The sequence below is a fragment of the Rhinopithecus bieti genome, unplaced genomic scaffold (assembly GCF_001698545.2).
Source record: "Rhinopithecus bieti isolate Rb0 unplaced genomic scaffold, ASM169854v2 scaffold_8, whole genome shotgun sequence".
NCBI classification, from domain to species: Eukaryota; Metazoa; Chordata; class Mammalia; order Primates; family Cercopithecidae; genus Rhinopithecus; species Rhinopithecus bieti.
This window is the reverse complement of record NW_016803211.1, coordinates 2,896,324-2,906,387: the sequence shown is the minus strand read 5'-3', so window position 1 is coordinate 2,906,387 and position 10,064 is coordinate 2,896,324. Positions and strand designations below refer to the sequence as shown.

The 10,064-nt window shown below is 45.7% G+C and overlaps 1 protein-coding gene across 2 annotated transcripts in view; it reads right to left on the bottom strand.

Annotated features, from left to right (window-relative positions):
- The window catches only part of ISM1 (isthmin 1), a 78,551-nt gene that overhangs the window by 7,153 nt on the left and 61,334 nt on the right, over nt 1-10,064 (bottom strand). For both annotated transcript variants that reach the window (XM_017869302.1, XM_017869306.1), the window contains exons 4-5: nt 4,755-4,898; nt 1,285-1,374 (exon numbers count right to left, since the gene is read on the bottom strand). In XM_017869302.1, coding sequence (XP_017724791.1) covers nt 1,285-1,374; nt 4,755-4,898 — 234 coding nt within the window. The remainder of the gene's footprint in view (nt 1-1,284; nt 1,375-4,754; nt 4,899-10,064) is intronic.

Sequence of the window (10,064 nt, the reverse complement as noted above, 5' to 3'; positions counted from 1 at the left end):
CTCCCTTCCCCTCTCCTCTCCACTCCTCCCCTCTCCTCTCCTCTCCTCTCCTCTCCTCTCCTCTCCTTTCCTTTCCTGTCCTTTTCTTTCCTTCTGAGATGGAGTTTTGCTGTTGTTGCCTAGGCTGGAGTGCAGTGGCGCGATCTTGGCTCACTGCAACCTCTGCCTCCTGGATTCAATGATTCTCCTGCCTCAGCCTCCAGAGTAGCTGGGGTTACAGGCGCCCGCCACCATGCCCAGCTAATTTTTGTCTTTTCAGTAGAGATGGGGTTTCACCACGTTGGCCAGGCTGGTCTCGAACTCCTGGCCTCAGGTGATCCACCTGCCTGAGCCTCCCAAAGTGCTGGGATTACAGGCGTGAGTCCTGTGCCCAGACTCATTTTCTTTTCGTCATAGTGCTAGAACCATTATTTTCCTCCAGACTTTCTTTTCGTCTTTCCTTTTATTCTAGATTTGTTCTACTTGGATGCTTACCTGACCCCATTACCTGACCCCAATAGGCATTTGAGGAACATTTTTTATTCACCAAATCAGCTCCCAAATAGCTGGGCTATGAAAAAAAAGGACTCAGGACTGCTAAATTTTGGCTGAGGAGGCAGGGCAGATGTGAAGAGGCTAAGTAAGAACTTTCGGGTGGCTAAAAGCTTTGGGGTAGAAGGAATTTTACCCTTCTACAATCCTTAAGTATATAGAGAAGCACATGAAGCTATTTTTAAAAAGTAAGCTTGCACCTTGCACCTGAAGAGTCACTTTCCATTTTGTTTGCTTCACATTTATTGCATTTTCTCTAGCATTTTCTAGTGGACAAGTAGCAGAATGTACCAAAGGTTTATGAAAAATTCTTGCAGGGGATGGAGGTGCAATATTTTGAGAAAATTCCCTCTTCCCCTCCCTCCCTCCCTCTGCTGGAGAACTGAGGGCACCATTTCTTGATTTTCTTGAGGACACCCAATGAAGGCTGAGTAAGAACAGATTCCATGTGACTTGAGCCCCTGCTATGGGCTTATTCTGTGCTAAGAGGAGAGATGGGCCCCATCTGCCTCTGGCTGTGAAGACTGCATAGACAGCAGAGTGAACCCAGAAGCGCTCGGTCCAGTGGAGGAGGCTCAGGACTGTTTTCTCTTGCTTGAAGTATATTCAGCAAGCAAGACACATGCTGGGAGCACTGGACCCCAGAAAAGGAAAATGAAACATTTACGTGGATCCAAGGATGGCACTGCAAAGGCAAAAGGAATCTCCGAGGCACTAAGTCAATATTTGGATTAAAAAAGAAAAACATCTTACCAACTTCAAACAGTTTGGTGGCATTAAACTCCTCACTTCCCGCAAGCAGACTTACTTCGGTGGCAGCTGTCCTAAAAGTGTCTTCAATTCCTAAACACAGACAAGAGCTCATTTTTCCATCATTATATGGAAAGTTATCTCCCCCCCAACAATAACAAAATAAATACACCTGAACAAAGCCTTTTTTGTATTCATTACTACTCACGGGCAGAAACTTGCCAACAGAGGAAACAGTAAAAAGCAGGTAGTAGTGCAGAAACTGTATTAAAACCCAAGATACATTGGCAGCATGAAATCAGATCCAAATGTGCCTGAATGAGTCCTTAGGAACTCACTCACGGGGCCGGCGATGGGGATTTGGGCAGTGGGGGACACATGCCAGCATGGTGTCAGGGTGACGAACTAAACCAGAGGCAATAGAACGTAGTGGTTAATATCTTGTTCTTAATGACTGACTGTGAGAGTTGAAATCATTACTAGCCACGTGACCTTGGGGTAGCCAGTGAACTTTTGTGTGCCTCAGTTTTTACATCTGTACATGGGGAGAACAAATTGCCCTACCTCCTAGAGTTGAAATAATGAAATAAGTTGGTGTAAAGAAAGTACTTAGAGCAGTAAGTGGGAAGTGTTAGGTGATAGTTTTCCCTTGAATATCTGTCTTGCTCATTCTTTGTCTAGCTCACTGAGGATGCTACAATGCATAGCCAAGAAGAGTTATCTCATATTCTAGGACATTTAGCATTGCTGGTGATGCTTCAGAAAGAAAAAGCTGGGCTTCCCATAATTTGCTCTGAGGAACTGAACCCAGCTCTACTCAAACTTACTGGCTCACCCAAATGGCCACCCCTAACCAAGCTTCCTTTACAATCAGGAATCCGGTGCAAGCTAAAGCAATAAGAAGAGGAGGGAGTGAGGCGCTGCGGTAACATTTGCTGGTGAGCCTTGGCCTTCCCTGCTGGTTTCCCTGACTTGATTTCCTTTAAGGAGCTCTCTCTGATTTTATGTGAGGCACCTCAAACTTATTTGCAGGGCTGACCTACAGGACAAACTTTTACAGTGTAATAACTGCCAGGCCAGGGGGACTTTGCCCCATGAGTCTTTCCAGGAAAGCCGGGAATCAACGAATCAAACAAGGAAAGAGATCCTGAAAAAGGAAATCCTTCATGTTCCAAGGGAGCCCAGAAAAGCTGCAATAGCCAGGAACTGAGAGGCAGAAAGGATGGAAGGAGGGTGAGGACAGACGAGAAGAAAAGGTGTGAAGAGGGCTCCTGGTCACACTGCTCTCCGCGGTGACAGAAAACAGGAAGGAAACATTTGTAAATGGAGGCAGAGGGAAGCCTTCCCCTGACAAGGCACCTAAATCTACCACTTTGAGTCTGGATGGGAGCTCTGGAAGAGAAAACAACAGGCAAGCCCCCAAACCTTGACTTCAAATGCTGTCTGTGTCCATTGACAGCATTGGCTGACTCCAATACCCTTCTCTTGGTAAAGACCAAAGAGTTTAATGATGAAGAATATTAACTCTGTAATCAGACTGTTCGGATTCAAATTCCAGGTTGATCACTTGCTGTCTGTGTGACTCCAGGCAAGTTAATGCCTCAGTTTCTACAGCTGTCAAATGGATACAATTGTAAATACCTAAAACTAAACAAAATAATACCTATAAGGACTTGAGCCATTTGCTTGATACTTAAGTACTCAAAATATCTTCTTCATCATCATCTATTTTATTTTTTCTTCTTCACCTTTATTGTCATTTTCTTTTGCCTCATCTTTTTACCTTCATCATCATGTTCTTTTACTTCATATTCTTCTTCTCTTTTTCATTTCCTTCCTGTTTCCCTCTCTGTCCTCCTCATATTGTTATTATTTATTGCTTTTTTCTACACATCCAGATTCCACCCACCAGGCTTCCAGCTCAGCTCATCCTAATGAGCATGCGAAAGTCAGGAAAAGCACCATAATGGTTGCTCCACTGTTTTGAAATCCATCTGCATGGGTGACATGGAGCCAGAACTGCCACGTCTTGCATTTCAGCCCCGTTTTCTACATGTCCCCTTTTGCTAACATACACATTCATTCCAATCTGATTCTTCCTCTCTCTCCTCAGAAACGCCTTTGTGCTTTCATTTGTCCTTTGTTCCAAATGTCTCTGGTAGGAGAACAGAGTGTCTAGAGGTAGAAAAAGGAAGTCTGGGGTGCGGGGATCAGATTTTCTGTCTCTGAATTTTTTTTCAGCCGAAGCCATTTGGAATGTGTGGTTTCTTGAAAGACTCTAAGATATTATTTTAGGCTGGTATTCTACCTGGCAATGGGAAATACACAGTAAGACTATACACCAGGAGTTACTAAGCTTTTTTGTAAAGGGTCAGAGGGTAAATATTTTAGGTTTTGTGGGTCACATATGGTCTTGGTTGCAGCTTCCTCCTCCTCTTCCTCCTCCTTCTCCTCCTTTTTCTCCTCCTCCTTCTCCTTCTCTTCCTCCATGCCCTTCTCCTTTTATTCTTCTTCCTCCTCCTTCTCTTTCTTATTCTCTTCACAACACTTTAAAAATGTACGGGACACACAAAAACAGTTCTTGAGCCAGACCTGGCCATAGTTTGACAACTACTGCTACAGTCAATCACAATTATTGTTGACTCTCAACATGACCTCTCACCAAGTGTGCAATTAGTTTAGTTTTTGAAGCACTGACAATGCAGTATAAAGTGATAGTTGACTACCAAGATGCCCCAGGTTGTGCTCCTGGGGCCCTTTGGCAACTCTCTGGTATGGAGCTGTGTCTTTTTCCTGTAGATGGCTGTCAAGCCTCTCATCGTGGCTTCCTCATCAGACCATGAGTGTCTGCCTTCTGTTTCTCTTCAAGGCACAACAAATCCCACATCAAAAACCCAACCAAACCAGAGTCCCTCCTCTAAATTAAATAAGTACAATGCGGCATTGTCTTTTAGGTCATGGCCACTGTAATTGTGCATAAGACTCAGAAAATCCATTCAGCTCATCAATTACCTCCTGACTCACTCTGGTCAGAAGTCTTATTAGAAAAGTGGTTACATCTTGGCTTATGCCTATAATCCCAGCACTTTGGGAGGCCGAGGCGGGCAGATCACAAGGTCAGGAATTTGAGACCAGCCTGGCCAACATGGTGAAACCGCTTCTCTACTTAAAAAAATACAAAAATTAGCTGGCCATGGTGGTGTATGCCTGTAATCCCAGCTACTCAGGAGGCTGAGGCAGGAGAATTGCTTGAACCCAGGAGGCGGAGGTTGCAGTGAGCCGAGATTGTGCCACTGCACTCCAGCCTGGGCGACAGACAGAGACTCCGTCTCAAAACAAACAAACAAAACAACAACAACAACAACAAAAAAGAAAAGTAGTTACATCTTTTAAAAGACAATTTTACTAAGTTTTTAATGATAAATTAAAAACTTTCCCCTTGAACTTCGAACTACACACTCAGGTAAACGCACCTGGACAGTTTGGACGGTCACAGGTCCTCGATTCCGTTGCAGTGCATGCGTAGCCACAAGACCGGGTCCGTTTCTGGTTGCCATTCCCACAGGTGACACTGCAGACAGACCAGAGACTCCAGTCACCCTCACCATCTGTGGAATCTGGAAGAGAGCCAGGGAGATGCTCATCAACTTTGGCCAAAGAGTCTCCCAATCTCCCATCAAGCAGCCTGTCAATTATTCACTTCTGTCATTCTTGCTGTGGGAGGGGGTTGCTGGAGAGGACTTTTAAGCTGGAGCTAAAAGGTTTATGGCTCCAGCGCTCATTTAGGGATCAGCTTTGTGACAGCAAGAAGGGTTTTGGGCACTGTGGTGATCTGTACATCCCTAGAAGGTGCCCAGAAAATGCTTACTGAGAATGCATACATCTGCACAGCATGGGATAATATGCTAGGCAGATTCCAAGGGTAACCACCCTCAGTTCCTTCCCTCTCTGTGCTTATAGCCTCTCATTGACATACAGAGAGAAAGAGAGAGAGAGGAGAACCTATTTTCTCTAGAACCTGGACTGGCCTTGACCTTAAGGCCTGGCAGCTTCTGGCTTTTGCTGTGGGGAATCCAGTTAGTGTGAAAGAGGCTCATGCCAGACCTGTGAATTACGGGGCATCACGTGGAAAGAGAGGAACCACATGAAGGACCACGGAGACACCACACATGTGAGCAAAGCCTTCTCAAGCCTTCTGGCCATTCCCAGTGGACAGCTGAACGCAGCTGGTGCCATCAGGAGCACAGTACCTACCCAGTGGCCCTGCCTGAACTCTTGAGCCACAGGATCACGATAAATAATAAATGGTTGTTGTTTTAAGCCACCAACTTTGGGATACTTTGTTCTGTGTAGCAATAGATTACCGATACATTAATGGTGAAGCTAGAAATCATCCCTCAAGGTCATTACTCAACATCCATCCAGTGAATACCTATTGAACCCTTTTTGTATGTCAGGCACAATTCTACGTATATGAGATACACTAGTAAGTACAACTTTCAAAGATCCCTGCCCTGGAGGAACTAATATTTTACTGAGAAAAGAGAAACACTCATCAATAAACACAAAAAATAAGTAAATTAGATGGCATATTAGAAATTGATGAGTGCTGTGCAAAAAGGAAAAGTAGGCCAGGAAATAGGGGCCTTGGGGATGAGAGGTGTGGGAGAGGTTGGTATCCTATTGATATGGTTTGGCTCTGTCTCCCTGTCTCCCCACCCAAATCTCACCTTGAATTGTAATAATTCCTATGTGTCAAGAGCGGGGCCAGCTGGAGATAACTGAATCATGGGGGCAGTTTCCCCATGCTGTTTTCGTGGTGGTGAATAAGTCTCACGAGATCTGATGGTTTTATAAATGAGAGTTCCCCTGCACAAGCTCTCTCTTGCCTGTCACCATATAAGACATCCCTTTGCTCTTCCTTTGCCTTCTGCCATGATTGTGAGGTCTCCCCAGCCATGTGCAACTGTGAGTCCATTAAATCTCTTTCCTTTATAAATTACCCAGTCTCGGGTATGTCTTTATGAGCAGTATGAGAATAGACTAATACACCTATCAAACTGAGTTCCTCTTACCAAAAGTAAAGTCCTGGAGTGGTAGGATGCCTGGTTCAAGGTCATTGGTTGACAGAAGGGAAAGCAGGGCTCTAGCACCAAGCCCTTTCTCTCTAAAGCATGATTCTTTCTGCAGTACCTCTGCTCTGCGACAGTTTCTCCTGGTTTACCCCGATCTTCCTACGGCCTTGGGGCCTCTGCTGGTGCCAAGTGTGGAGCTAAAGGCATGCCCCTTGCCGGGAGGGAGTGCCCTCTGTTCATAGCAGGTTGTGGCGATTGCTATTACATAGGCCTGGCAGGAATGTAGTCTACACATGCTTCTACCTGAACTGTGGGCCCGTGCCAGCCTTCCAGGCTGTTGTTTACGTGGCGTTCACTCTGAACATGCCTCAGGCAAACCCAGAGCTGTGGAGCCTCCTCAGTGCACTAAGCGGAATTGGAGAAGTGGGGTGGTGGGGGGTGGATTTCATGGTTGTGTCCTCCTCCCTAACTCTGAGTGGAGAGCTTGCTCCCATCTCATCTGCCCCTGGGGCCCCATCTATTTTCCTCCCGATCCCCAAAAAAGAATTTTTCTGAACTTTGATTTTTCTCCTAGGAAATGGTTTTCCAACCACACAGCTAAGCAGATATTTGAAACTACTGCCCTGTGTCAGGAAATTGGGCTGCCTTCCCTGGCATTAGCTTCTTTCATCTCCACCATCCCTTATTAGGCATCACACAGAAGGACTAGAGAGACAAGTTACTTCTGGATGGAGAAACCACTGCGGTAGGGGCAGTCACTGCTCCCACTGAGAACTTTGCAGTCCAGTGTCTCTCTGTTACCTCCCCAAGAGCACCAGAGAGGTGCCTGGAACGAGCACACAATTGCACACTTGTCAGAGAAGCATCCAGGTGAAGCGGGTCATACGCACATGAGCACATACCCAGTCACATCCTGCACGTACCACTGAGGCCAGATTTTGTTAAAGGGAATAACAGCTAAAAAAAGTCAAAAGTAAAGATTATAATGTTTTTTATTCATAAAAAAGGGGAAGTGAGTAAGTCAGAAGAAGTCTTTTTTTTTTTTTTTTTTTTTTGAGACGGAGTCTCGCTCTGCCGCCCAGGCTGGAGTGCAGTGGCTGGATCTCAGCTCACTGCAAGCTCCGCCTCTCGGGTTCATGCCATTCTCTTGCCTCAGCCTCCCGAGTAGCTGGGACTACAGGCACCCGCCACCTTGCCTGGCTAGTTTTTTGTATTTTTTAGTAGAGACGGGGTTTCACCGTGTTAGCCAGGATGGTCTCGATCTCCTGACCTCGTGATCTGCCCGTCTCGGCCTCCCAAAGTGCTGGGATTACAGGCTTGAGCCACCGAGCCCGGCAAGAAGTCTATTAAATCCCCTAGGGAGAGTTTGTATCACCTGTGGGGTGGGCACCAGCATAAGACATAACCCAATGACGCCAAGTAGTGTCCTTGGCTTTGCAAAAGCAAAGGGACCTCCACTATCCAGAAATCTCATGCAGCCTTGCCTCTCCATTATCTCAATTAGCAAATTTGGAGAGACATCGCCCCTGAGTTTTGAAATTTTAGCATTAAACTCTCTATAAGACTTGTGTTGGAATCCCTGCATGAGGTGATTTCTTGTTATAGTTTCTTGGATCTAAATTATTAAACATTAATATTGTGTCAGACTGTGTGAAAAATCACGCCCATAATTCCTCTTTCTAAATCCATTCCCTTGGCTACTCCCCTCTCAGGCTGATTCCAGGATGGGCCACATGACTTGCTTTGGCCAATGGGATAATAGCAAATAGGATGCCAGCTGAGGTACACAAAGTGCCCATGCATTCCCTCTTGATGCAGGGAACTCTTCCACCAAGCGTGAAGGGCCTAGGCTAGCCTTCTGGAGCAGGAGGGACCAGTGGAGAGAGGCCCCAGCCATGTCAATACAGCATCTACACAGCTGGGCACCCCTCATTGTGAGTGAGGCCAGCCTAAACCATCCAGCCCCAGCCAAGCCAGACCAGACCAGACCAGAAGAGTCCAGACAACCCACGGATTCGTGAGAGAGAGAACTCTTTCATTCCTTTAATTTTGCGGGTGGCTTTTCTTTCTTCCCCCCACCCACCCTTTTTTTTTTTTTTTGGCTGTTTCGGAGTTTCACTCTGTCACCCAGGCTGGAGTACAGTGGCACCATCATGGCTCACTGCAGCCCTGAACTCCTTGGCTCAAGCAATCCTCTTGCCTCAGCCTCCTGAGTAGCTGGGACTACAGGCATGTGCCAACATGCCTGGCCAAGGTTTTCAAAAAATTTTTGTAGAGATGAGGTTGTTGTCCAGGCTAGCCTTGAAATCCTGGCCTCAGGCAATCCTCCTGCCTTGGCCTCCCAAAGTGCTGGGATTACAGACATGCGTCACCATGCCTGGCCTGGGGGTGGTTTTCTAAGCAGCAAAAGCTAACTGTTACAAATACCCCATAAAATCCTCCCTAAAATATGCTCTCTAGACAGCTGCCAGACTCTGAAGCCATTAAGGATTTATGATTGCAGTAAGTGGCTTTCTCCACGTCTTTATTTTAAATGCTTACAAAGCCATTTTATTTCCAAACTTTTTTTTCATATGGGTCCCCCAAAGTTAGGCATAGAACTCTCCATGTGGTTAATTATTTCTATTGAGGCTGGCAATGAAGTGAAACTGCCTCCTAGGAAGAAGTGTGTATGTGAGCTCACTCTCCTGAAGCTTTCACAGCACATGGGCCCACATCACTGTCCCGGCAAAGACCCTCCTCTTGGGGATTTCTATTTGTTTAATGTCTTCAAAGAACAGAAAGGGAATTTCTGACAGGTACAAATCATTGAGGGCAGTGCTCCTTTCTGCTATAATAAAACAAGCCTGTTCTCAGTTGCTCACCTACCAGGGGCCACTGCCCAGAGCAGAAAATCAATGTGAGCAGCTATAATCGCAAATATAATGATAATGGCAGGAAAAAACAGCTCCTGGGAGCATTTATATGGTGCTTTGACAGCCACTGGCTGTGACATCAAATAACTCAAGGAGGAAACAAAACTATCCCGAGTGCAGTGGGCTGAGAGCTGGGTTTCAAGGATGCCGATGGAGTTTTAAAGTAGTCCTTTCACAGTTTCAGGGCACTAGAGTTCTGTGGGCCGGTCACAGTGGTGGGGCAATTGAAGTGACTTGGGTCTTGACTTGGCCACTAGTAAATCTGCACCATTAATCCAAGATGACAGTGTCTAAGTAATCCAAGATTACTGAGGGCCTGCTTTAACCAGCTGCCCTGTCTATCTACTGATTTAACTCCTACAATAACCCTGTGAGGTAGGTGGAAACATCATCTTTTTATGGACAAGGAGACTGAGGCTCAGAGAGGTTAGGGTACTTGCCTAAGGTCACACAGCTCAAACTTGGCTGAGCTGGAATTAGATCTAAGATCTGTCTGCTCCCGCCATATCCTGTTCCATAGCTTGGTATTATTCTAGCAGTTTTGATTCTGGCCCAAGTTGCTCTGTCTTTGAGATACCCACTTACGTGGCCATAATTCAACACTATAAAGAAAAACAACTGAAAAAAAAAATCACTGTGAAATCTTCTATTAAGATAGGATCACGACCAGTTAGAGAATTTCAAAGAACTGAGTCCTAACCCAGGTAACGATAAGCAGTACCTATGTAATTTTATTATGTGGGCTATTCTAAACAGTTCCAGAAATGGTATACTACTGTTAGACAAAATATAT